General features: G+C 50.6%; 1 protein-coding gene across 9 annotated transcripts; it reads left to right on the forward strand.

Moving 5' to 3' along the window:
• Positions 1-69: 69 nt before the first annotated feature.
• Positions 70-18,832, forward strand: FXYD5 (FXYD domain containing ion transport regulator 5). 9 transcript variants are annotated; one of them, XM_030299809.1, is made up of 11 exons: positions 275-327; positions 850-956; positions 1,072-1,132; positions 9,636-9,704; positions 10,035-10,115; positions 10,857-10,910; positions 12,317-12,418; positions 15,286-15,381; positions 16,429-16,458; positions 16,537-16,611; positions 18,506-18,832. In XM_030299809.1, exons 3-11 carry the CDS (start codon positions 1,072-1,074, stop codon positions 18,553-18,555), a joined length of 618 nt encoding a protein of 205 aa, XP_030155669.1. In that variant the 5' UTR covers positions 275-327; positions 850-956; the 3' UTR covers positions 18,556-18,832. The 9 variants fall into 9 exon arrangements, 8 of the variants coding, with proteins under 8 accessions (XP_030155665.1, XP_030155667.1, XP_030155664.1 ...); XM_030299810.1 differs by having other exon boundaries at positions 300-327; positions 909-956; XM_030299804.1 differs by lacking the exon at positions 850-956 and having other exon boundaries at positions 219-327.
• Positions 18,833-27,939: the final 9,107 nt, after the last annotated feature.

Genomic DNA, 27,939 nt, shown 5'->3' on the forward strand with positions numbered 1-27,939 from the left:
GCCCCCGCTCCCCTTCCTCCCCAAAGGAGCCCCACCCACCGAGACCTGCCTGCGCTCTCCCGCTCTCCCTCCACCCTCCCTCCCACCCCCGCAGCGGGTGGGTGGAGGCCGCTGCCCGGCCTCTCCCCCCTGCCCCCCATCGCCCTCCGCGACTCCCCCTCCTGCTCCCACCGCGGGCTCTGAAGCCAGGAAACCCGAGAGGAAATGACTGAGCCCGTCTTGGTCCCCGCCCGCCAGCTCTCCCCTGGCCACACCCTCCGCCGGGACGCCGCCACCGCCGCTGCCCTCTGTCCACGAGGCTGCCGGCTTGGGACCCCCAGCACTGACGTAAGTGTCTCCTGCGATCCGCCTGCGCCTGCCTCCCCTCTGCCCAGGGGCCGGGCTCAGGTGCCTGGAGGGCTGATCTTTCCCCCTCCCCGCCTCTCTGCCCCCGACTCCCGCTCACGTCTCTGCGCCTGCTCTTCGGCACTACGGGGCGGGCTCCCGCCGGCCCCTCTTCCTCCTGCCTCAGTCTCCCCAGCTCTCCGCCATCCCTCTCGGACCAGTTCTCGAAGTGCCCAGCATCCTGCTCGATTGTCCCCTCACGAGGCCCCTCACACCAGCTCACTTTTTCCTCTGAGATCGGGAGCACATTACTCATTCTTCCTCTTTCCCCTCCTTGCTGACTCCTCGGCTCTGGGGACAGCCCAGAGGGAGGCACCGGGCCCCCTGCTCTACCCCTGCACCCTGTAGGGTCAGTCTCGGTGGAGTGAGTTCTCGGCCCCAAGGGTGTCCCTGTGCAGCGACTGCTACTGGAAGTCCAGATGGGTCTGATGCTTCTTGTTTCCTTTGGGGATCTGCATATGGAAGAAGGGGGTGGTGGCCGGGTCCCCCACTTCTAAAACCCACCCTCTGTCCTGGAAGACCAGCTGTCAGCATTGGCAGGGGGTCCTTGAAGCCACAGGTGCTCGCTCAGGGTAAGGAGGGGGCTGCAGGACCTGAGGGGCAGGCGGGGAGGGGGTGGGGGGTGGCGCTGCCCTGGGCCTGCCTCCCTGACATCATGACTGACCCCGACTCCCGCTCACCCAATAGATGTCGCCCTCTGGTTGCCTGTGTCTCCTCACCATCATTGGCCTGCTTCTCCCCACCAGAGGTAAGGTTCACCTTCCTGTTGAGCCAGCACCAGGAAGCGAGGGGGGAGGGGGTCTTGATGAGGGGGCCAGGGTTACGCCGTCTGGACACTTCACACCTAGGTGGCCGCTTCCAACGAGTCTGGCCAGAGCCCGTCCTGCTGGGCACTTTCCATCTCACCTCCCAGAAGAACTCACTGAATTTGATTTGGCAGGGAGGTTGGTGTCAGTTTTCTTCTCAGTGGCCAGGAACCCTAGGGTCCCAGCAAATCAGCTCCCTGGATACCCCGGTGATACACAGTTAGGCCAAGGGGGGGAGCTGGGGTGGGTCCAAGGGCTAGAGAAATGTCACCCTTACCTGGGAAGTGTTTCCTGAAAGCGGTACCCACGGTGTGAGCCTTGGCAGGTGCTTTCTGCACGGCAGGTGCTGCATGCGTGAGCTCGGGTAACTTCGGCTCTACTCTGTTACACGTACTGCCATGCCCATTTTACGGATGAGGAAACTGAGGCTCAGGCAAGGGAAGTGCCCTGTGCCAGAGGCTAGTGAGTGGAGAGCCTGGGATACGGCCGTCATTCTTGCCCCCAGCACCCAGGGCATGCCCTCCACGGAAGCTGCCCCATTTCTTTTTGATAAAATGGTTTTCATTTTTTCTTTCAGCCTCTCACCAGGTATTCAATGAGCAGCTACTATGTGCCAGATCTTATCCTAGGCACTGGGGAAGCGGCAACACATGAAACAGAAGTTCACGTTCTAGTTGAGACACAGGCAATAAACAATCCATCAGTAAATGATATAGCACCCTAGAAGGTGGTAGGGGCTACGGAGAAACACAGAACAGGGTAATGAGGATTCTTTAGACAGGGTGGCCAGGGAAGACCTCATCAGAAGGTGACATTTGGGCAGACACTCAAAGGAGATGAGGGAGTGAGCCAAGCAGGTACCTGGGGTATGAGTGCTGTCTAGTGGATGTGAGGAACAGCAGGCAGGCCAGGAAGCAGGGTTGGGGTGGATGAGGGCAGGCTGGGAAGAGGAGAGGTCAGAGGGAGGACAGGAGACCACATGGAGTGGGGAAGGGAAGGGCCCCATGAGTACCTTGGCTTTCACTAGAAGGAAAGAGGGCGCTCTGTGCCAGCAGGGCCTTGACCTGACTCAGGGATTCACAGGGCCCCTCTGGCTACGAGTGGGGAGCAGATTGCAGGGGGTGGGGATGAGGGCACAGAGCCCAGGGCAGAGTGGCTCCGGTGTCCAGGCAGGAGAGGACAGAGGCTGGGCCAGGGCAGGGGAGTGGCTGTCTCCAGCGATGGCTGCCTATCAGGGAGTGGGGGAGACCCTGTCCTCGGCCATGTCATTTCACCCTCTCCAGCCCTGAGAAGTAGATTTGTTACAGGATTTCGCTTTTAACCTCAATACCGGGGTTCGTTGTCTCGAACCACTTCGAAGAATGAAAAAAGGTGGACATAGAATAAAATGAGCAGCAGGCAAAAGTTTAGTAGAGTGTATGCAAGCTCTCTTCGCAGAGAGGAGACATTCGAAAGTGAATGCCCGGGACTGTAGGCAAGGGGCTTCGTTTTGTAGGGTTCTGGTCGCCCCCCGATCCCTTCTCCCTTGTTTCCTCTCAGGTCCTACCCTCATTGGCTTATTGACTCTAGGTGCTGGGCTGTCCATTCCTGACTGGCTCTGTTCCCTTGTGTGGGGAGTCAGACTGTGGTCCTACTGTCCCTTGTACAACATAAGTTTTATGTTTTACTTATTTTCGTTAGGTATTTTGATTGTCAGATTCCTGAGGGGACCCTGAGGGGAGTAAGTGGTGTCTGTCACATTCTTTTTTTTTTTTTTTAAGTCTATTTATTTTGAGAGAGAGTGTGTGTGTGTGAGCAGGGTAGGGGCAGAGAGAAAGGGAGAGAGAGAGAGAATCCCAAGCAGGCTCCAAGCTGTCAGCTCAAAGCCTGACTCGGGGGTCACGAGGGGCTCAAACTCATGACCTGTGAGATCAAATCATGACCCTGAGGCGAAATCAAGAGTCGGATGCTTGACTGAGCCACCCAGGTGCCCCAAGGTCTGTTACATTCTTAAGAGGAACCTTACGCGCCCGTGGGGGTTTGCTGTGGTCCGATGCTCCCGGCATTGTTCCAAAATACGTGTTTTTCCCCACCCAGGGGCCTCACGTCCTAATCTTTCCCTTTCTGCCTATTTTACCCTATCTTTCCTATCATAGTCCGCGCTCTCAACACGTGCCTTCTAACTACCGTTAGGAACTGGGACGTTGGCTGACGCTTCTTAACTGCTTCCTGCTGAAGGGAGGCGATGATAGGGGAACGGCAGTTAGGGCAGGTTTAGAGGTCGATCCAGAGGGCCGATATAATGGGAGGGTGTTTGGAACATCTGGGCTAGCAGAATTTTCTCGGACGTCTTATTTTTCTGGCCTATGCGACGGCATCTCGAAATGACACACACAAAGAATGTTAGCCCAACAAGCGTTAATATTCCAAATGCAATGCCTCCTACAGAGAGGTCACACCATAGGAGGGAAAGACGCGTGGTAGCCATCCCCAAGAATCCCTGACATGTTTGGTCCTTTTTTTTTTTTTTAACTCAGTGTAACTATAGCCTTTTCTCCCTCTTCCGTATTTATTTGGATCTTGTGATATTGTAGGTTGGAATAATTAGGCACCTGAATTAGTGCTTGGTTCTCGATCCTCAAACCTTCCTCTGGCCATCCGGTTTCCATAGGAACAACCCCATGAGGTGTATTTAATTTTACCTCAAGGAGAGATTGATCTTCAATACCCAGATTGCTAGGAGTTTAGGCAATTGTTTATCCGTCCTGGAGCGAGGAGGGCTATCGTCCCTAATTTAGTTATAATGGCCCTTCCTAGCAAGGGACTAGGGCTCTTTGGCATTATCAAAAAAGAATGTGAAAAATTCAAGTCTCCCCATAATGCACCCGGTGGCTGAGAGAAAAATTTAGTCATAAGTTTTCTGGAAACGCCTCTAGTTGCTACACTGCGTTTGGCTGATTGGCCAGGAGTGGAAAGGAGGACAGAAAAGGTGGCTCCGGTGTCAGGAAGGAAATCGACCAGTTTTCCTTCTATATCTGGAGTTACCCGAGGCTCTGGGTTTCCGATAGGTAGTTGGTTTGGGGGAGCCACCATGAAGAGCCCTGGACCCCATCAGTCCCTTTCAGGGACACTGGTCATCTGAACCCTTGAAGATAGAGGTTCCCGAGGGCACTCTGTTTTCCCAGTGACTGTTTCCACACAAGGGGTATGGCTTATGGGGTTTGAACTTTGGTTGTCCCCTCTGAGGACATTCTCATAAATGGCACTTGGTACCAGAACCTCAGGGAGTCCGGTCTGACATAGTACATAAGGCCACAACTAAGGCCTCAGCTTTTTTTCCCTAAGCCTCCTTTCCTGTTCTTTATTTTACTCTTGATCTTGGTTGTAATATACCCAATCGGCAGCTCATAAGAGTCCTTCAGGGTCCCTTCTGGGAAAACAGCCAATTTTTGCAGGCTTCTCTGAATATCTGGAGCTGATGGAGTGACAAATTTGTCTTCTAGAATTGTGTCAGCCTCAGGGGTGTTAGGGAAGATAACCGTATATTTAATGAGAGCCTCCCTTCACCTTTCCAGGAAGACCACTGAGTTTTCATCCTGTGTCTGTAAGCGAGCGGCTAATTTGGTGTAATTTAAAGATTTAACCTTAGACCGCCTTAATTTCTCCAAAACACAAGCTTGGAAGTGGTGGCAATACCATTCCTCAATGGGATGGTCATAGTCCCAAGTAGGATCTTGGGATGGGGCTGCCTGGGCCCCAGTAGGGAACTAGGAGCTCCCTATAGGATCTCCAGTCCCATGATAATTAATGAGTTGCTCGTCCCCATATCTTTCAGCCGCTGCCAGAACCCCACACTTTTATGTTTCATTGAGAGTCTGATTCCACAGAAGCATTATATCTTTTTAGGTCAATTCAAAAACATAGTGTAATTCTCTCTGAAAAGCCTCTGTATACTTATCCGGATCATCAAAATTTTCCTAGATCTTTTATCTGTCTTAAATCTTGTAACGTAAAATCTTGCAATCTTATCGTAGCGGTGCCTCCTTGCATCCGTTTCCCCCCCCCCCCCCCCCCCCGGCCCTCTAGCTTCCGTGAGGGGAAACACACCTGTTACATTGCAGGGAGGGCCTGGGTAAGGTGGGCAGCGGGGAGCAGAAGTGCACGTTTTTTCAGTCTGGATGTACAGATGGGGGACCCGAGGAGGAGGAGGTTGAGGGGGAAGACTTCCCTTCCTCCTTCCCTAGGTTCCCTTTGGGTACAGGCAAGGGACCCTTAGTTTTCTCCCTCCTTAGTTGTGAACCCTTGGAACGGGTTGCCAGTAGGCCAGGATCGACCTTACATTGCTGACACCTATCTCAATTTTCTCTGAAGGCCCCAGAACACTGGACATGGGGGGCGTCTCCCCATCTCCCCTCACGTTTGGGAACAAGTCCAATTGTAGGATAGTGTTCTAATTGTTACTTGTCTCTGGTGGCCAGGTTTCCTCCTCCAATTTGTATTGGGACCCAGCCTTGGTGCAAAAGAAAATGAGTCGCTTTTCTTTAGCGTTTGTGGGTCAAAATCATCCCAATTTTTTAGAATACGTCCCGAAGGAGAGTACTGGCCTCGGTTGGGGAATTGCCCATCTATAGGAAAAAGTTTCCTATAGCTGGCCAGGAGAAACCTCATCTGGCCCCGCAGTTTGGCTGGCTATGCGACTGGCAGCCGAAAGCCCTGTCAGTCTTGCGAGGTGCTGGGAATAGTCGCTATTACCCAGGCTTGACTCTACCCCCCAGAGCTGACCTTGTCTTCCCGATTTCTCCGACCCCTCCGTTTCCTGCCTGTGGGACTTTGGGGGATACCGACTGTGACCAAGCAAGACTCCCCTGGTTGTAGAAGGAGGTACTAATTTTATCTTGGCCCAGTAGTAATTTACATATTGATCATAATAAAATTGTTCCTTTTAACAAATATATTTCAGAAGGTTGGCGAAAGCCATTTCTCGTAAGGATAAAATTGGCTGTTGAGGGGGGCTAAAAGGGCCAAAGTTGAGGTCTATTCACCTGTTTTTTTCCAGCAGTGCCCACATAAATATGTTCCAGCCACGCGGGTGTCCACTTTAAAGTATCTAGATTGGCACAAGTCAGCATACACTGGGCTAAGTGTAGCAAAATGGCTCCCATGTCTCCGGGTAAAAACCCTTTATAGGGGCGCCTGGGTGGCTCAGTTGGTTGAGCATCCGACTTTGGCTCAGGCCGTGATCTCAGTTCATGAGTTTGAGTCCCACATCAGACGCGCCGCTGTCAGAGCACAGCCTGCTTTGGATCCTCTGTCTCCCCCTCTCTCTGTCCCTACCCTGCTCATGCTATCCCTCTCGAGAATAAAAAATAAACATTAAAAAAAAAGCCCTTCATTTATCACAGTCATCCATCCATCGTATGGCACAGGCCATATGGCACATTCCTCCACCTTGCAGAAACAACACAAATGTGGAGCATTTGGAGGCCAGCAGTGAGGACATCACCACCATCTCCCCAGCCTTCAGATCAAAGGAAGGGCAATTTTTTAATCAGAGCTCGAGCAAAACAACTCAAAAGGGCATGCTGTCCTGCCATTTTGGTTAAAATCATAGTTCTTTCCATCTTTTTGGACAGACAAAAGAGAAAAAAAAACTTTGGTTACATTTTTTTCCTTTACGAACCTTCTATAACTTTTAGATTTTGTCCCAAGCCATTTCTCTCCAAACAACCAGCCTCATTTAGGACAAAATTACTTGTTTTTTTTAAACCTTCACTGAAAAGTTACGTATTTCCATTTCTTATATCTTTCTTACACATTTCATACTTTTTTAAATGTCCAAATCAATTTAATCCAGTTTAGTACCCAAGCAAAACTTTAAAGTTTCAAGTTATTGAAGACCCTGAAAGCTATCTTAGCAATTACCCATGAACACTTTGAGACAGACAAAATTAACCATCATTTGAAGTCACCTTTTTGCTGATGAACTGTAACAGAGATAGCATGTGATTACTCGGCCTTCAGTAAACCAGAAAAAGTTTCATATATTTAATGCTCATAACTCTAAAGACCTGTCTACCTTAATTAAACCAACAAACTTACATTAGTGTAAATACCGAATTATGTTCCATCTGTATCCATTTAAAAGTCAATCAATTTGTTCCCCATTGTCAATTTTTACCTGGGGCACCAGTGAGGAAATCTGAAGTGGGCGGTGTAAGTCTAAGGGGGTGTTTTTTGTTCCTTGACAGTGAGGGGAGGAGGAGGAACCCGTGGTGCTGGAGGCCCCTGAAAGGTAGAGGAACCAGTTAGGCAGGCTGCACCCAAGCTGGTGCAGAGACAGGAGGAGCGAGGGGAAGGCAGAAGAGGTGAGGTGTCACCAAGAAGCCTAGAGACAAATAAAAGCCCAGAAGGCAGAGAAACAGGTCTCCTGGTTCTAAAGCCTGTCAGCTTGGACAGATGAGCAGATGCAGATTTTTTTTTTTCCACCAAAAACTGGAAATGGGGAGTCCGTGTCAAGCCAGAGAAGTCAGGAAACTTCTCTGAAACAGAAGGGTGTTCGGCAGCTGCTTGGGAATATTCCTTAAAGTCCCTGTCCTGATGTAGACTGACCAGAGACAGTTGGCTCTAATTATCATCTGTACCTTGTGGGAGCCGGCCAAATGTCTTCTCTCCATCCCCCTGTGGGCATCAGGGGCAGGAGGAGGGTGGTGAGCCCAGAAGGGGTTGAAGTAAGTCCTGCTCTCTGCTCTGCAAGAGGCGTTTGAAAATGAAAGGTAAAAAATGGGGCCCTGGGAGGTGGTGAACCATGTCAGAGGGTCAGAAATGGAAGCAAGTACAGGGCCGCTTTCCGTTGTATTTGGGAAACCTGTGAGTAGGACCCTTGGAAGTCACCTGGATCCCTCCTGCGAGGATACCAGAGAGATCAGTCCTGGGCTTTTCCATTCACTTCCCAAAGGAAAAGAGAGGCTGGCCAAGACAGAAAGAGGAAAATTCCACCGGATACCCAAGTGGGCAGTCAGGGATCAGGTTCTGCTGATGGCCTTCGGGCCTCCACCAAAGAGTAGCCTTGGTCAGGACCCATCGATGGCTGTCTGGCCTCCCCTGAGTCCCACACATCCAGAGTTCTTCTCGAAAGGAAGTTGGGAGTCCACCACACCAACATTCCCAACTACATTGGGAGATCAGATGGGAGGAGACCCAAGGAGCCTGTCACCCGAGACTTGAGGATAGCAGACACACTGTTTGCTCTTAACTGGTGGGTGGGTGCCAATTATTTAGTCTGAGGTTTTCTTTAAGATAGAAAGAAAAGAGGGGATGCCAGCTGTTATTTACTTACGGTTGGAAGACGTTAACATCCTAGACAAGCCCCCAAAGAAATGTTACAGGATTTTTTTTTTAAACCTCAGTACCCAGTGTTCATTGTTTAGCCACTTCAAAGAATGAAGAGGTGGACACAGAATAAAATGAGCAGCAGGCGAAAGTTTATTAGAGTGTAAGAATAGTATGGGGGCGCCTGGGTGGCTCAGTCGGTTGAGCGTCCGACTTCCGCTCAGGTCATGATCTCGTGGTCCGTGAGTTCGAGCCCCGCGTCGGGCTCTGGGCTGATGGCTCGGAGCCTGGAGCCTGCTTCCGATTCTGTGTCTCCCTCTCTCTCTGCCCCTCCCCCGTTCATGCTCTGTCTCTCTCTCTCTCAAAAATAAATAAACGTTAAAAAAAAAATAAAAAAATAAAAGAACAGTATGAAATAGGGGTGCCTGGGTGGCTCAGTTGGTTAAGCGTCCGACTTCAGCTCAGGTCATGATCTCACAGTCCATGAGTTTGAGCCCCGCATCAGGCTCTGTGCTGACAGCTTAGAGCCTGGAGCCTGCTTCGGATTCTGTGTCTCCCTCTCTCTCTCTGCCCCTCCCCTGCTCACGTTCTGTTTCTCTCTGTGTCAAAAATAAATAAAGACATTAAAAAAAAAAGAATAGTATGAAATGGTATTACAGTAAGAATAGTATGAAAGGTCTCTTTGCAGAGAGGGGACATTTGAAAGTGAACGCCCATAACAAGAGGCGCGTGACAATAGGGACTTTGTTCTATATGATTTTGGTCACCCCTCTTCCCTCCCCCCTTGTTTCTTCTCAGGTCCTACCTTTATTGGCTTGATCACTCTAGGTTCTGGGTTGTCTTTTCCTGATTGGCTCAATTCCATTGTGTGAGGAGTCAGACTGTGGTCCTACTGTCCCTTGTATAGCAGAAGTTTTATGTTTTGCTTATTTTAATTAGGAATTTTGATTGTCAAATTCCTGAGGGGACCCTGAGGGGGAGTAAGTGGTGTCTGTTATGTTCTTAAAAGGAACCCTATGCCCAAGGGAGTCAGACCCTCCCAGCATTGTTCCAAAATATGTGTTTTTCCCCACCCAGGGACCTCAGGTCCTAACCTTTCCCTCTCTGCCTATTTGACCCTATCTTTTCCCATCGCAGAGTCAGTGATTATCCCCACTTCGCAGATGAGACAGATGAGGCTCAGAGAGGGGACTCCACCTGCTCCAGGTCACGTGGCCAGGGAATTTGGGGGAGCAGAATTTGAGGCCGGGGCCCTGGCTGACTTTAGAATGGACCTGGGCTCACTAGGCTAAACTGCCTCTCCCACCCCACAAGGATGGGCAGGGAGAGGGGCTGGAGGAAGGGTGCTGGGCATCAGCATTTTTTAAAGCACTTCCAGGACTATGGGTGGATACCTCCATTCAAGCATCTGTCTGCTGTTCCACCAGGATATTCTGAGTCACCGCCCACAGTTTCAGAAGGGAGGGTAAGGTGGGGTTTTGGTGAGAGAAGGAGGACCGGAGGCTCCTCTCTGACTTCTCGTCCTTGATCTCCCAGGACAGACATTGAAGGAGACCACACCCATTCCTTCGGCAGACACAACCATTGTGAACATTCATGCCCTGACTCAAACCCCAGGTGAGGAAAGAGGCTTGGGTCTCTCAAGATCCTGCCACTGCAAATGACAGCAACCACAAAAATCTCAAGCCTGGGCCAATGGGGAATTTTGGGTTGTGCAACTGAAAAGCCCAGTGATAGACTGTCAGGCATGGCTCAGTCTAGGTGCTCAAATGATGCTATCAGGAACCTGCCTCCATCTCTTGGTTCTATTTTTCCTGTGTTCACTTCATTCTCAGGTAGATTCTCCTTTTATGAGGCCAAGGTGGCCCCTGAGGCTTCCGTCTTACCTGCTAAGAAGCCAGAGGAAAGGGCATTTCCCTTTCCCCAATCGAGCAAGTGTGGCATAGCTGAGTGTCACCGACCAGGCTCGGGTTACATGCCCAGCCAGGAGCTGATCACCGTGGCCATAGACCAACGCTGATTGCCAGACCTGGGTCTCGGGTTCCACCTCCAACCAACCTGGTGCCAACCCCACTGAATGAAGTGGACCAAGAATCGGGGAAGGGTGGTTCATAAAGAAAGTTCCAGGGGCTCTTACCAGAGGTGGGTGGATGCTGAATAGGGGAGTGTGCATCTACGGGAGGGGAGGGCTGAGGCAGGGGAGGTACTGGCCTGGCAATTGGGCAATCAGCAAATGGCTGGGTTAATTAAGTCATCTCAATTATATCAAAATTGAATAGTAGAGCAACCCCCCTGTTCCTCCATCCATGAACCTTCTCCACATCTTCTCTCTCTTCTCTCCCTGTTTCCGGACTCCAGACACAGTCCACCCAGAGTCCCAGCCCACCCCTCAGACATCTCTGCAGGCTGGTGGTGAGTGGGGCATGCGGAGGGGGTGGGGGCGGAGGCCTGAGACAGACACTATTCCCTCTCTTCTTCCCACATTCTGACTCCTTTGTTACTCATTTCAGTCCTCCAGCTCTGAATCCTCTGGTTTACTTTGTGGTGGGGCAGACAGCCGCCCACATCCACTTCTGTGAAAGCAAATCTTTTGCAGTTGTGAAAAATAATATGCATATAGAAAAGTACAAAACCCATAAGTGTACCACTTAACAAATTACTCTGAATTGAGCCCCTGTGTCACCACCACCCAGCTCAAGGGATAGAGCTTTGCAACCACCCCAGGAATGCCCCCATGCACCAAGGCCATTCATTTCTTCCTTTAGTCTCTTGAACTTTTTCCTTTTTTGAGTTTTCAAGTCCTTTTTGAACTTTGTCTTGGGAGTGTAACGGTTCAGAAAGTCCTCCCTAATTTTTCCCATTAATATTTAATGATATAGTAATACCCAAACCTGTTCTGCTTGGGAATAATAAAAATATTATAGTGAGATGAAATCCCTTGGCCCATTCTCTGTTCTTGTTCTCTCCCCCACCTCTGAGAGGTCCCCACTGCTAGCACTGGGAGGGGAGTGGTCCCCAGTGATGCTGTGCCACATCTCTGCCCGCAGAAAATATCCTGGCCGGGAGATGTATTTGTGTGAGCGGATCATTTCCAAAACGATAGTCGTTCTGAAACTTGCTCCATCACCCCCCCGCCCCCAGTCTCCCCACTGCCCCGTGCAGCAGTATGTTTGGAAGCTCTTCACACATTCCTATGTAAACACCAATCTTATTCTTTCGCGCTGTTGCTTGGTACCCGGCTGGGTGCCTGTGTACGGTTCGTGAAGCCGTGCACATCTTGATGAACATCTTACTCTTTGCTACACCCGGTGCCATGGTAAGCAACCTCGTCCGTTCCTCCTTAAGCAAATGCTTTTCTCCCCTATTATAATCTGGTCGTGGTTCTAAATATCTTCCCTGTGTTCTCTCATTCAGTCCTCACACAAACCTTCTGAGGTAGAACAACCGAACTTTACAGAATAAGGCAACAGAGGCTCGGAGTAACTCATTCAGGGCGTCACAAGTCAGTGACACAGCTCAGACCAGGGGCCCGGTACCTGGCTCTACGGCCTTGCTTTTACCCACCACACTATGGCGCAAAGGGCACGAACGCTGGAATTTGTTGGAAAAGCCAGCTGGGGAACGGTTGCATGGATTTGCCCTGCCACCAGCGTGTGCCAGAGAGTCCCCCTGTCCCACCCACACGGTGACACTTGGAACGTGAACCGTCTTTGATTTCCTCCAGCCAGAGGAGGGAGGGGGCCCCTTGCCGTTTGATGGATGTGCACGTCCCTGATTCACGCGCTGTCCGCCTTCCCTCCTTGCCCTGATCTGAGTAGGAACAACGCAGGAGCAGACGGAGGAGACCCACACCCCACGGCCGACGAGAATGGATGTGCTCCCAGCCACAGATCCGAGGACCGGCCAGAGCGGCCCAGAAGGTAGGGCCTGGGACTAGAAGGGCAACGTACAGATTTTGTTTAATTCTTTATCTGGGTCAGTAGCTCCCCAACTACATTGCTCGGAGCACCCGTTTGGGGAATTGTTAATACATTTTCAAAAAATCTGTTTTGATTTGCGGTCAAAGGTGTTTGGGAAACTCCTGAGTTAAAGTTAAACACATTTCTTTATGACGGGACTTGTTGGAGTCTTAGGAATGCGTATTTGCAGCAGGCGTCCTCTACAGGAGCATCTAGTATGCAGTGTTTTTCCAAACCTGATAGGAGAGATTTGGAACTTTCTTTTGTTCAGGTTCCTTTACAGAGCTGGTGCTCGGCAGTGTGGATGTGGGTGTTTCCTTTGTGTACCTCTTCATGTTAGAGCAGGAGGTTTTCAGCTGCAAAATACTGTAAACGCAACTAAAAGTAAAATAGATTTATTGGCTACATATGTTCTGTAAAGTCCAGAAGCATCGATTTCAGGAAGAGCTGGATAGACATGCTCAGACACGATCATCAGACTGACTTGCTCTCTCTCTCTCTCTCTCTCTCTCTCTCTCAGCCCTGCTGTCTACATTCTCAAGTTCTTGGGGGCTTTTCCTCTCTTGGTGGCAAAGATGGTCCCATAGTTGTATTTATGTCACAAACCCAGCAAATAGAGCATATCTTTTTCTCATCTCTAGCCCAAGGAATAAAATCTACTCTCATTGGCCCATTTGGCGTCACATGTCCATGTCTGACCAATGGAAGCCTGGGAAATGGATTGCTCTGAGTGGTTAGGCCTGAGTCTTGTGCCCATTCTGGGGGTGGAGAACAGGGTCAGCCCTGCCTGAACTGCATAGACCAAGAGTCAAGGAAAAGGTAGTTCCCCTCAGGACCAGTGAGTAGTTAACATTTCAGAGGCGTGGGAAAAGAGGTTGAGCCAAGGTGAAGGCAGCAGGTGGCCTCCAATGCCTGTCTGACTCATATTTGAGGATCCGCCTCTACTGGCAAGTATTGCAGCTTAGGCCGTTCCCAGGCTGAGATGCATGCACAGTTGCGCAGACCGGGCACTGAACAAGAGCATCGCCTCTAAGGCTATGTCATCCCCCTTGTGGATTTTTATAATTGTTATAGTTTTCCAGTGATGGCAGTAAAGCATTTAATTCTGACGGAGCCTGTCTATTAAAATGTTACAACAGATGGAAGTAAAGTGTGTTGGAGAAGAGAACTTTTCTATTTTCCACAAAAGTGGAGGTGGGGGTGGGTAGTGACGGTGTCCACGCTTCCCGGCGGTAAAAAACATTCTCACATCTCTGGATTCATTTGCTGTGAATCCTCATTGACCTGAGTTACTCTGTGTCATTCTGTGTTCCTGATTATCCGTGACAGAAATTCCACTGGGCCGAGGGGGTCACGGGGCCAGATGGTAAAAGGCACCGCTGAGCCTCAGGGTCCCCGGGGTCTGAGCACGAAAGCCCCCGGCGCCTCTCTCCCTGCCCCATTTTTGTTTTTCTTGTGCCGAATTTTGTCTTCTGCCCCGTGAGGAAATGACCCCTGCCATCTGCAAGCTCGGAGCTCCCAAATTTCACCTCGCCGTCACTCTGAATGCCTCCTGGGAATGTGGAAGGTCCCAGGGGAGGATGACTGGGTCACCTGCTCCCTCTTGTGGCCTGTGTCACAATAGACCCAGAAGGACTGGGGCAGGGGGCGCAGTCCCCCCCCCCCCCCCGAGGAAAAGGGAAGCTGTCCCCAGAAGGGAGGCAGGCAGCCACGTCCACGGTAACAGCGACAGCCAACGCTTGCTGGGAGCCCGCTCAGTGCCGGGCACAGTGCTAGGCTTCCCTGGATTCACTCATGCACTGCTCGCGAGCACCCGACGGGGTGGGAACTGTCAAAACCCCATTCTACAGGAAGGCAACCGGGGCCCAAGGGGCTCTCTGCCGGCCCGGGGCCGCACAGCCCAAAGTGGCAGAAAGGGAACTGGAGCCCGGCTCTCTAGCAGCGGGGGGCCACTGAGGCTCTTTCACACTCCCCGTGTCTCAGCTCGCCTGTCCCTGCCGCCGGCCTTGCTCGAACCTTCCTCTGGGCAAGGCTTTCCCCAGCATCTCGTAATTCTTGGCTTTCAGGTGATGCATAAGAAGTGAGGCTCTGAGATCGGTCTGGAAGCTCGGGCTTCGTGAGGCAGCTTTTCGGCCTTCAGTATGTTGGCCTCATCCTGGGGCATCAGACAGGGCTGACCGCTTCACCGGGGACACTTCTCAGTGCCAGAAGGGCAGATGTTTTCTTTGTGGCGTTTACTTTTTGTTCAGTATCCTTTTTTTTTTAAGTGTTTTATTTTTCTGAGAGAGAGAGAGCGAGAGAGCACGCACACGCAAGCGGGGGAGGGGCAGAGAGAAAGGGAGAGAGAGAATCCCAAGCAGGCTCTGCACTGTCAGCATGGAGCCCGAAGCGGGGCTCGATCTCACGAAGTGACCTGAGCCGACATCGAGAGTCAGAGGCTTACCCAACTGAGCCACCCAGGCGCCCTGGCTTTAAAGAGAGGAGGCCTCTGGTATTTCTGGTCTGGGAGCAGAGGTGACCTCCACAGTGTTTTCTACGAGTATGTCCAAGCTCTGCTTCTCCTGGTGCTGGGCCTGAGTCCTGGAGGCCCCCCCGCCTGGCTCAGATGTTATCCTTTGCTTCCTGGATTATGAGGCAGCCCAGGAGGTCCCAGGAGAGGAGCCAGGGGTGCAGGCTCATTCAATATTTCCACGCCTGCCATTCCTTGCCGTCCCGGGGTAGGAGTGAGGGGCCGCTGTGCCCGCCCACTGAAGGTGGAGACGTGGGGGAGGGTGTCAGCGACGTCCCTCATTTCCTCCCGCTCACTTCCGCCCTCTGCCACCTTCTAGCCACTCCCTCTGCCGCTCCCACTAAAGGCACCACGCTCTCCAAGAGGCGATCTCCAGGCAAAGACGTCAGGCCGGACGCTGCCCTCGGGCCGACGGGTCAGTAACTCCCTTCCCAGGCTGGAAACAGGCTATTTCCTATTCACTGTGTATTTCTAGCACCTGGACCCTTGCCCAGCATGAAGTAGTCCTCAGTAAACATGTGTTGGGTGAACACATGAGTTCAAGGCTGGAAGAGGGTGGGTATAAGCAGGCATCCGATAGATGTCCCGACAGACGAACGAACGCGTAAATGAACGCAGCACGCAAATGACCCTAAAACACAGTGGCTTCAAATGACAACCGTTTGCTTAGCTCTCGGGTCTGCGATTTGGAACTTTGGTCTGGGCTCAGTTGAGTGGTTCTTCTGGTCTCAGCTGGACTTACTCACGCATCCGAGATCAGTTTGGGGGTCGCTCTGTTTCAGGGACACCTTGATTCCCCTTTGTGTGGTCTTCTCTTCCACTTCCGGCCCAGCCGGCCCCAAAGAGTGGATGGAAATGATATGACCACAGGTCACATAGAGTTCATTCATCCATTCAAAACATATTCATGAGCACCTACTGTCTTCTAGGTGCTAGAGATAGAGTGGTGAATAAGACGGACAAAAATCTCTTCCCTCATCGGGCAGACCTTCTAGTTGGGGAACAGAGACAATAAATACGAATTATAAGATTTGTGTATCAGGTGGCTTAAAGCTGCCATCAAGAGGAATAAAGTAGCATTAGGATTCGAGAGTGACTGGGGAGTAGTTTTCTGCAAAGGGCCAGGGAGACCTCCCTGAGAAGGAGCTGTGGGGGAGTCACGCAGATGTCGGGGGAAAGGCGTCCCAGGCAGAGGCAGCGGCCAGTGCAAAGGCCCTGAGGCGAGAGGGACCTGGCATGGCCACCAACAGGGCGGCCGGTGGGGCTGGAGCATCTGGGTGAGCAGGAGGGTGAGAAGCTGAGGTAGAGAGGTGATGGGAGCCACATGTGTGCCATGTGAGGCTTTTGGTCTAAGTGTCCCAAGGCAGAGACCGACTGTCACCCCTCCACTGACTCTGCCACTCACGGCTTCGCTCCGCAAATGTTGGCCGAACTCTGACTTGCTCCACGTCTGTCCCCCCAGGCGCCAGTGAGGACAACCCCTTCTCCTACGGTAAGTTACCTGTGGGAGGATGTGGGAAGAGGGAGGGAGGAAGACCCCTCTTGCCATACTCCGTTTTTCTCTCTGCAGACGAGGACACTCTCCGGAAGCGGGGGCTGTTGGTCGCAGCCGTGCTGTTCATCACGGGCATTGTCATCCTCACCAGTGAGAATGGGGGGGCGGGGTTGGGCACCGCGACTGGGAGAGAGGCGGCCTTGGCTTGCACTTTGACTGAGGGGTCAGTTCTTGAAGGCCCCTGAGCAGAGTTGTCTTATTTATTTATTTATTTACTTACTTATTTAATGTATATTTTTGAGAGACAGAGAGTCAGAGCATGAGTGGAGGAGGGACAGAGAGAGAGGGAGACACAGAATCCAAAGCAGGGCTCCAGGCTCCGAGCTGTCAGCACAGAGCCCGACGTGGGGCTCGAACTCACAAACCGTGAGATCATGACCTGAGCCGAAGTCAGACACTCAACTGACTGAGCCACCCAGGTGCCCCCAGAAAAACTAATTCTTAAAGTAGTTTTTTAAATGCTGCAGATTAAATAAAACACGTGGGCCACCAGTTTGCAAGCTCTCGGTTAAGCCGTATAACCTCCACCAGGTTTTATCCCCTCACTTCCCCATCAGGAAATGCACACGGCCACATCTTTTCTCAGCTAAGGCGGGAGGCAGGAGGCTAACAGCAATAAAAAGAGTTGGCTACCACGTGCCCGAACCGCACTGGACCCAGGGGTCGCGCACAGGTGCCTCAGTCGAGACTGACTTTGAGCCGGGTCCTGTCCACACACACAGCCCCACCTCCACCGCCGTGGGACAAGTGAGGCTCAGAGAACTGGGGAGTTTGCTCAAGGTCACAGAGCACTAAAAATCAGGGAAGGACTAGACCCGGGTCTGTGTGAGGGCAGAGCCTGAAAGTTAGCTCTGGGGCCATAAGTTGTTCCAATGACAATAACCTGTGGGCACCTGCTCTGTGCCCACCTGTGCCCTGGTCCCCGCCCTCGGGGAGCTCACATCCAGCGAGGGAGTGACAATAAGCAGGTGAGTGCCCCGATGAGCAGAGTGCATACGAGAAAGGTCATCACCGTAAGGAAAACAGCAGAATGACAAGCCAAGAGGGACGGGGAGCGACACTTTATCGCTAAAGAGAGACCATCAGAAGAGATTCCCTGTCAATGAGAAAGACGATTTTGAAAAGCAGTGGAAAGGGGCAGCAAGTGCAAAGGCCCAGACGCAGGAAGGAACTGAGCATGTCGCAATAACCACGGGAAGAAGCCAGGGTGGCTGGGGCTGTGTAAGCCCCGGGGGGTGGGGGGGGGGCGGGCAGAGAGAAGGAGGTGGCAAGGGCGACAGCCAGGAGACCTGTCTTCTGAAATCCCTCCCCATTCACTTTGGTCCTGCCTCCTGACCCACCCTCCGCCGTTGTCCCTTAAACCCACCTGTCTCCTCCTACCTCAGGGCCTTTGCACTGGCCATGCCCTCTGCCTGGAACACCCTTCCTGGCTTCCCCCTCACCTCCTTCAGGTCTTTGCTCAAATGTCCCCTCCTCAGTGAAGCCCCTCTAGTCATCACCATGAAGATGCCCTCAGCCGCCGGCCTCCCTGCCTCCTTCCCGGCCTTAGTTTTCTACTGAGCACGCATCACCATCTGACCTCACTGTCCACATACTTGACTTAGTCATTTCTCTCAGTTGGTCTCCCCTGCTGTTAAATCAGCTCTACCAGGGCAGGGATTTTATTCATTCCTGTCCCCTGGGGTGTTCCCAGGGCCTAGATCAGAGCCTGGCACATAGTAGGTACACAACAAATACTTGCTGAATGAATGCCTAACACACAAACTAGGATGGGTTCTCAAAGGCGCCCTGTGTGTGGGGGAGGCTGCTCCCCCGGGAAGCCCTTGTGCTGGTTCCTCTCCCCTGTGCTCCTCATCACTGGCTCAGGGCTGCCTGGGAGCTTCTCCAGGGGCAGGGTTGGCGGGCCTTGTCCTCCAGCGCCCGGAGCACATGCAATCATCAACTTTGTTCCAACTCATGACCGAACCCTTTCCTTCACCCACAGGTGGCAAGTGTAGACGGTTACCCCAATTGTGCCGGAATTACAACAGGTGAGACCATCGGAAGGAGGGGCCGGCAACCGAATGGAGGGGCACCCCGAGACCGAGTCCCCACGGCTCACCGTGCCCAGCCACCTCCCTCCCCTCGATGAATCTACAGAATAATTGGTAGAGCCCAGCCCGAGAGGGAAGACCCAGATGGAGACAGAGCCGGGCTGACGCCCCAAGTGCCCTGCCCACCCTGAGGGCTGCCCGGCCCCCTGGGCACTGGCCCCCCCTCACTCCGGTGTCCCACGCTGTTCAGACGAGAAGTAAAGCACTGTGGTCCTTGCCCGCGGTCTCTGATTATTCACGACCGGGGAGTGGAAGAAAGCGGCCGGGACTAGGGACGAGGTCCCCTGAGGAGTAAAGTGAGGGTGTCGCAGGCTCCAAAGCCAGGGCAGAGAATACGGTGAACGCAGGTGGGCTGGTGTGAGGCAGGGGGGACAGGAGGGTGGCCCACGGGGGATTCTGGCCGGTGAGAGCGTCAGCGGGGGATTCTGGCCACGGCACTTTGAGACCCCTGCCCCGGTCCACGTGCAGAGCCTGGTGGCCAATGCCAGCTCACCCCTAATGTTGGCAGGTAGTATTGGTAACGGGTTAAGCACCAAAGGAGGCCCTGGGCCCACAGCGGCCTACTTTTCTACACACCCCAGATCCTTACGTTGGTGGGAGGGGCCTCACACACGAGTGTGGACACCCCGGCCTGCACATCTAAACCCCGTACACACACCCCCACCAAGAATGACTGCCTCTGGGCTGCCTCTTGGTGTAGGGGTATGCCCACCAAGAAGGTCATGCAGGCCGTGGAGAGGAGGGCTCCAAGCCGCTTGGATGCGGACTTCCAGGACCCAGGGCCCCAGTGCAGGGTCGAGAAGGGGCACACGCCCTGGTGGGCGCTTCCTGAAGGCCCTTGGGTTCTGTGCCCCTTGGTAGGGTTTCAACCGATCAGGCCCGAGTGGGGTCTCTGAGGCATGGGGCTCAGGAAGGGTCACTACCCCAGTTTAAGGGTCATAATGACAAAGTAAGAGATAAGGCCTTGTTCACAAGTGGTTACATAACAATATTTCACAAACTTCAGGTCACAGCCTATTCACGGGTTATGAAATCACTCTTGTGGGCTGTGAGTAGCATACAAAAAAATAATAAAATAAAAAGAAATATCAGAGTGTATCATAAATAATATGACCCTATATAAACTCTTCTCAATTTTTGCCACATTTTCATCCCACCTGTATTATTATTCACTTTTTAAAGAGATCAACTCTATTTATTTAAAAAAAATTTTTTAATGTTTATTTTTGAGAGAGAGAGAGACACAGGGTGTGAGTGGGGCAGAGGCAGAGAGAGAGGGAGACACAGAATCTGAAGCCGGTTCCAGGCTCTGAGCCGTCGGCACAGAGCCCGACGCGGGGCTCGAACCCACAAACTGCGAGATCATGACCTGAGCCGAAGTTAGACGTGCTTTACCGACTGAGCCACCCAGGCGCCCCTCTCTCTTTATTTTTTAAAGCTTATTTATTTATTTTGAGAGATAGTGAATGAACATGAATGGGGGAGAGGCAGAGAGAGAGAGAGAGAGAGAGAGAGAGAGAGAATCCCAAGCAGGCTTCAAGCTGTTAGCACAGAGCTCCTCATGGGTCTCAATCCCACAAACTGTGAGATCATGACCTGAGCCAAAATTAAGAGTCAGAGGCTTAATCGACTGAGTCACCCTGGTGCCCCAAGATGACCTCCCTTTTTAACTTAAATACATTTATTTCAAAAGGAACATTTATACATGGAAAATCAGTACTGCTTCATGTAAGTAGCCATAAAGATAAATCCATTGAAAACAAATATATGTTATATGTGATATAGGGTATATATACATATGTGATATATATTATGTATATGTATAGACATATGTATATATAATACATGTATATTACATATGTGGTATATATATATATAGAATGTAATATATACATATGGGGGAGTCTAAAAATATTTGTGATTGGCACCCACCGTCTGCTAATCAGATGCCTAACCAATCAGGAGAGAATATCATTCATACATATATTGTATATCACACACACGCACACATGTGCGTGGATACAATCTGTGACGTGTTGTGATGGAATACTACTCAGCAATAAACAGGAGAAGCTACTGGTGCACATGATGACGTAGATGAATCTCAAAAGCATTATCCTGGGTGCGAGGAACCAGGTACAAAAGAGCACAGACTGTATACTGATAGAAAGTTCTAGAATAAGCAAAACTAATTGATGGTGATATCGGTCAGAATAGTAGTTGCCTTTACTACTATCATGTTGCCTCTACTGCGGGGATGGAACGTTGACTGAGAAGAAGCGTGAGGGAACTTTCTGGAGCGTTGAAGTGTTCTGCACCGTGATGGCAGTTACACGAGTGTGTTTGTGTCATAGAGAGCAGCGTTAACTCTACTGCAGGCTTCAGGTTTGTGTACTTTGTGACGCGAAGGTTATAGCACAGTCAAAACACAACAAAATAGAACATAAAAAGGCAGTTATGTGTTGGGTGGTGACGACTTTCTGGATCGGAGACAAAGCAACAGGATGCTGAAAGGTGCCGTCGGTGGGTGACCTCACAACTCACGTGGAGGGAGGAGTCCCCCTGGTGGGTTGGTTCAGTTACTGTAACATAATAGGAAATATGCATATTGGCTTTTGGTCCCAGTTCCTGCCACGGAGCTCCTAAAACCCTCGGAATTTCCTGGGTGATACGAGTCTCTTTTGTTCTAATGGGGCAAGGTGTGATAGGCCCCTAGATGGGTCTGGTCACCAGAAAGACCAAGTTATGATCAGAAGCTTGAAACTTCCAGTCCTACCCCATCCCCTGGAGGAGAGAGAGGGGCTGGACATTGAGTTAATGGTCAATCGCGCCTACATGATGAAGCTCCATAAAAATCCCAAAACTATGAGTCTCAACGAGCAACCTGGTTGGTGAACACGGCCGCGTGCTGGGGGGCTGGTGACGCCCCCAGCTCCACGGAGGACAGAAGCTCCTGTACTCAGGATTCTTCACACCTTGCCCCATGTCTCTCTTTACCTGGTTGTCCATCCACATCCTTTAACGTATGCTTTGTTACCTAATAAACTGGTAAACGTGTTTCCCTGAGTTCTATGAGCTGTTCTAGCAAATAACCAAATCCAAGGCGAGAGAGTCACGGGAGCCTCCAATTCGTAGCCACGTTTGACGGAAGTTGTGGGGAACCTGGGACCTACTGGCAATTGACATCAGAAGTTGTAGGGGGGACAGTCTTGTGGGGAGAGAGCCCTTAACCTGTGAGGCCTGCGCTGGCTCTGGTTAGTGTCAGAATTGAATTGAGTTGTAGGCCACCTCGCTGGTGTCACAGAGAGTCGCTTGTTGTGGCGGTAGTGTGAGAGGACACAAGAAATGAAGAGGAGCAGAGGCAAATTTTTCCTTATCGTCAGGTTCTTGGAATCATTTGCAAAGTCTTAGCCTAGAGCCCACTCCACTAGCCTTTCTAAAAAAGGCTCCTCATTCCCTACATCAAGCTAACCCATTTTTGCTTGAAACTGACGGTAACAATCTCAGAATCTGGGTAGTTCACGACAGCAAAGGTTTGTTTGCACCCACAAACGAGCGTGTCTCTCGTGGGTCGGCTGAGAGCCATGATGTGACCTCAGCTGGTGGAGAAGCCATCAGAAGTATTTCTGGTTATCAGTGACAGAAAGAAGAGAGAATAAGGTGAGTCACACACTGTCTCTTGTAGCCTCTGCCAGAAAGGACACACATCACTCCTCCTCGCATTCCATCGGCCAGAGCAAATCGCATAGCCACATTTGAGTTCAAGAGGGCAGGAAGCTACAATCTTCTTAGAGAAGGAAGCTGGGTATTGCTGCAAAGGAAATTTATTATCTCACATACCAAGAATTCTGGAAGCAGAAACCATATTCAATGTCAAGAGGCACAAGCCAGAAACAATAGTAGCTTTGAAACGGAGATTTATTTCTCTCTCCCATCGCGGAACTCTAAAGTGTGTAGTCCGGTGCTGAAGAAGGGGTTCCTTGGTGTCATAAGGGACTAGGTTTCTCCTGACATAATGCTCTGCAATGCTTAGCACGTGGCTCTAATCCTCAAGATCACAAAATGGCTGCAGGAACCTCAGCAAGCATGTCATATTCCCGGGGGAAAAGCAAGAAGAAAAGAAAAAGGTGGGGTTTGGGGAAGGCACCGCTAAGTGAGTTTATGCCTTTTCAAAAGACTTCCCAGGATCTCCTCCCAAAGACTTCTACTTACTTCTCATTGGCCACCTTCTATTTGCAAAAAGTTGGGAAATGTAGTCTTTTAGCGGAGTCCACAACACCCTAAATATCATCATGGAAAACAGTAGCCCCAAGGAATTGGGCGATGTAGTGAGGAGGATGCTGGGCTTGTCCTAAATTAAGGGTGGGGACTCAAGCTGTTTTTATTCTAATATGAAAGGAAAAGGTAAATCTTTTTTTTTTAACTTTTGACGTTTATTCATTTTTGAGAGGAAGAGAGAGACAGAGTGCAAGTGGGGGTGGGGCAGAGAGAGAGAGGGAGACAGAATCTGAAGCAGGCTCCAGGCTCCGAGCTCTCAGCACAGAGCCCGAGGTGCGGCTTGAACTCATGAACTTCAAGATCATGACCTAAGCCGAAGTTGGACACTTAACCTGCTCACCACCCAGGCGCCCCAGGAAAAGGTAATTCTTAAGACTGGAGTCTGTTGAGACCTCCAGGGGACAGAACACTGAATCTCTGGCTTGGAAAACATATCCCGAAATCTCTCCAACAGCTCTCAAAAAGCTGTTCATCTGCTGCCCCAACCCTTCCCGGCACAAGACCCCTTTTTCTGTTGTGTGATATCTACGCTGCGGCCTTCTCCTCCACTCTTACATCAGGGGAGAGACGGCTTGCCAAGAGCTAATGGAATTGCCCTTGTAATGCGGCCAGGCTCCTGAGTACAATATTGACAAGATTCTCGTTCTGGAAGAATTAAGGCCGAATCACGCTAACTGGAAGGAATCTGCTTTCTTCACATGGGACCACACCGTGCTTTTTGGGGGGTGTTGGGAGGGACTTCCAAGGCTTGCTTCAGTGAGGTGTTGCTTCTACTGAGGTTGGTGAGTCGGTGAGCTCCTGCCGGTGGGGAGATTAGACAGGATTTGTTTGTTTTTTTTTTTTTAATTTTTTTTTTTTTTCAACGTTTATTTATTTTTGGGACAGCGAGAGACAGAGCATGAACGGGGGAGGGGCAGAGAGAGAGGGAGACACAGAATCGGAAGCAGGCTCCAGGCTCCGAGCCGTCAGCCCAGAGCCCGACGCGGGGCTCGAACCCACGGACCGCGAGATCGTGACCTGGCTGAAGTCGGACGCCCAACCGACTGCGCCACCCAGGCGCCCCAAGACAGGATTTAAAACATCTTGTGAGGTGGCTTTGTGGTGTGTCCATGCTAAATGACATTTCCTAGCATTCCCCTCCTTGCACGCTTCTGCTTAGGGTGGCCTGCAAGAGAAGTTCGCATCAGAGATTGCTGGGTCGGGGTTGGAGCAGTGGTCATTTTACGGCTTCCCCTGGCTGTGGCTTATCTGCGACTCATCTCGTTGGCAGAAGGCAGCCGGGCCTGTCCCGTCTCCCCCTCTGTCAGCTCCCCCAACTCCTGGGCCAGATGTGAGCCTCGCCCTGTGACGGGGTGTCCCGGTGGTGGCAGCACATTGCACCACCAAGATCACGGGCAACGAGGACGGCGTGGGGTTCAGTCCACCCTCATGAACTCCAGCTTGCGTTGGCGGGTTCCAGACTGTTCTCGCTCTTCCTGACCTTACACTTGCCTTCCCTTCCTGACCGCCTGCCCAGTGGACTTCTAGTCCAACGTCGAGCACAGAGACAACAGCCTTACAGAGACAGCTTAACTAGCTCCCACCATTGTGAAAGGTCAAATTCCTGTGACGAATGTGTGTGTGTGTGTGTGTGTGTTTTAGTGGTTCTGCTCTGCTGATAACAGAATGTGGTCTAGGAGTGGTTCCAGAAAAGCCGAATCTTAAGGATGAGTTCTGGCTTTTTCTGGAATTGTTTTCCTGATCTAATTAGATCGAAAGGCATCGGTGAGCCTGTTTCCAGTGGTACAGGGGGCACTGAGAGTCCATTGTACGAAGCGGTGAAGCAGTCACTCAGATCAGTACGAGTGGCTTCCTGTATCTGTAGGCAAGCCTCGGGGTGACCAAGTATTTCCTCCCAAAGAACATTTTAGTAAAACTCAGGCGTGTAAGAGTTTCTTGGTTGCCTCTAATGATGCTGGAAAACCCTGGGAAAGAAATGGGGAGCTCAGACTTTTACATTTTGCCATCTCAAGAGCTGTACAAGGGACTTAACAGTTTCTGCGACTGCATGGAAAGAAACTCTTATTTCCCATTGACACAGGGCCAAGAGTTCTAAACGCCAAATCAACGTGAAATCCTGTGGGTGGCCAAATTACTACTCAAATCAAACCTCCAACCCCACAGGGTCTTTTTGTTAATGTTAGAGCATCACGCGGGAAGAAACAGGGGCCTGAAAATTGGGATTGAGATATATGAGCAGATTCTTTATATTTTTTATTTTGTTTTTTAAAATTTTTTTTGAAAGAGAGAGAGAGAGAGAGCGAGTGTGTGCAAGGGAGGGACAGAGAGAGAGAGAGAGAGAGAGAGAGAATCCCAAGCAGGCTCTGTGCTGTCAGTGCAGAGCCCGATGCGGGGCTCAAACTCACGGACGGCGAGTCAAGAAATCAAGAGTCAGATGCCTAACTGACTGAGCCACCAGAGCACCCTGAGCAGATCCTAATAAGGCTGTCGAGTCTTCTTTGCCCACAGAGTGAGCCTGCACCCCTGCCTGAGGAGGTTAGTCTCCTCCTGCTTGAAGAAACGGTAATGGCCTTCCCTAAGGTAGCCGCCTTGCAAGGGGCCGCTTATCCTCCTACATCCTTTTCTTGCCTCTGAAACCTATACCTAGACTCAAGTCTCAACAGAACCCAAAGGGTGAAGTACAAAATATGACCCATGAGGAGGTCACCAAAACAATTGCCAATTTCCGTTTGCCAATGTGTAGCAACAGAAAACCGCAGAATGGGTATGGAAATGGGTCATAGGTGAGCTGAATCAAGGTGGTGACAGAACATAAAGTTGGATCAGGCCAAATTTATTGATTGCGTCCACTGAGCAGAGATTCTGGATTCCGTGTTTGAACGTACGGGTCTAAGAATATCTCTGCCGGTTTGCTTGGTTTTTTGACTGACATATGCACCCAAAGGTTGCCTGTACTGGGTTAAAATGTCAGAGGTTCTTTGGAGTACCACAGAGCATGAATCAGCAAACCTTTTCTGCAAAAAGCCAGACAGTGTATGTTTTAGGTTTTATAGGTCAGTGTCAGCTTCAACTCTGCCATTATGGCAGAAACGCAGCCAAAGACAATTTGCAAATGAATAAGCATGGCCGTGTCCCAATAAAAGTTTACTTAGGAACACTGAAATCTGAACTTCATATCGTTTGCATGGACCACAAGATGTTATTCTTCTTTTGATTTTATTTGAATTAAAAAGGTACAAACCATTTTCAGTAGCCTGTGGGCCATACGAAAACAGCCTGTACAGTAGGTTCGGTCCCTAGGCTAGAGTTTGCTGACTTCTGTTATAGAGGAAGGTATCCAAAAAGCTTGAGACCTAGAGGACACTGTGCTAAGTAAAATAAGCCAGACACAGAGAAATAAATATTGCATGATATCACTTATAAGTGGAATCTATAAAAATCAAACTAATAAAAGCAGAGAGTGGAGTGGGGGTTGCCAGAGACAGGGGGATGCGGGAAATGGGGAGAAGTGGGTCAAAGGGCACGAAGTTCCAGTTATACAAGTAAATTCCAGAGATCTAATTGTACAGCTTGGTGACCATAGTTAATAATAGTGTTCTTATTACAGTGATACTGGATTTTGCTAAGAGAACAGATCTTAGGTGTTCTTACCACACACACACACACACACACACACACACACACAACTATATGAGGTGATGGAAATGTTAATTAGCTTGATTGTGGAAATCATTTCACGATGTGTACGTACATCAAAACAACACACTGTACACCTTAAATATATGTAATTTTTATTTATCAATTATACCTCAGTAAAGCTGGGGGAAAACCCACCCAGGCTTAGAAAGATTGGAACACTGAATGGCTTTGTCATTTAAGAGTTGCTTATACACGCACAGTGGGGAGTTAAGGGACCACAGTGACATCACTATCATTAGCTGTCATGTGGCTGTCAAATAAATTTATAAGAAGGAGTCTTAGCATCCTGGAAGAGCTTTATGGTGGCTCTTCTTCGTAAAAAATTCTAGAGGAAATGGCTGTCGTTGAACTGGGATCTTTAAATGCAATAGGCATGATGGAACCCACAGGTGGCAGGGACCCCTGGTGGCACTTGCACACCAAAGATAAGACAGCATGGCTTCCACAGTGGGTAGTGAAGCCAAACCAGTAATGGGAATAGTCTGACTTGCAGAGACCATTGGCATTTACCAGTTTGTCATGGCTTCCCTAGAAATGAAGCAGGAGGGCAGCCTACTAAAAGTCTTGCTCAATTTGAATAAGTGGATGAGTTCTGGGTCTAGTGAACGAAGTCTAACCCGAATGACCAAAACCTAGGCATGGTGTCTCGCTTACTTCCTACACTTGAGCCTTTGATCGAAGGAGAGGCCAGGTTCCTTTGAGCAAGGACCCTGTTCCACTGCCGAAAGTGTATGCTGTTAATCTGTCTCCTAGACTTCTCCAAAGAGACCTGTGGCCGTTTACCAGGCAGCTGTGCGCTGGGGAAAAGGAAATAAGCAGATTTTCTAAGGATTACTGGACCCTGGGTGGCCACTGACTCTAGTTCCTGGAATCCCAGGAAGTAGTGTTTCACTAGTCAGAGGGGGGCTATGGAGGTCAGGTGATCAATGGAGTTTGGGGGAAGGCCTAGCTGGTCACTGAACCCACCCTGTGGATACCCAAGTAAATTTGTTCAACGCTTAGCTGCAAAAATTGAATAGACATATTGAGCAATTAGAAGAATTCCAACACTGGTGCCTTGAACCATGGAGTGAGGGATACAATGGTTAGAAAAGCCAAGTGGGAGCCACTAGAGCTCTCTCTACCTATGCAAATACTAAGCCCAAAGCAATACCACGTTCCCAGAGAAACTGCAGAGATTGGTGCCTTTGTTAACACTTGAAGGATGCAAGGGTGGTGATTCCCACCACATCCCCATCAACTTGCCTATCTGGCCTGTGCAGAAGACAGAGGGATCAGGGAGAATGACAGTGGATCATCATAAACTTCATCAGGTGGTGGCTCCAATTGCTGCTGTCCCAAATGGGGT

The sequence above is a fragment of the Lynx canadensis genome, chromosome E2, assembly GCF_007474595.2.
Source record: "Lynx canadensis isolate LIC74 chromosome E2, mLynCan4.pri.v2, whole genome shotgun sequence".
In the NCBI taxonomy this organism is placed as follows: Eukaryota; Metazoa; Chordata; class Mammalia; order Carnivora; family Felidae; genus Lynx; species Lynx canadensis.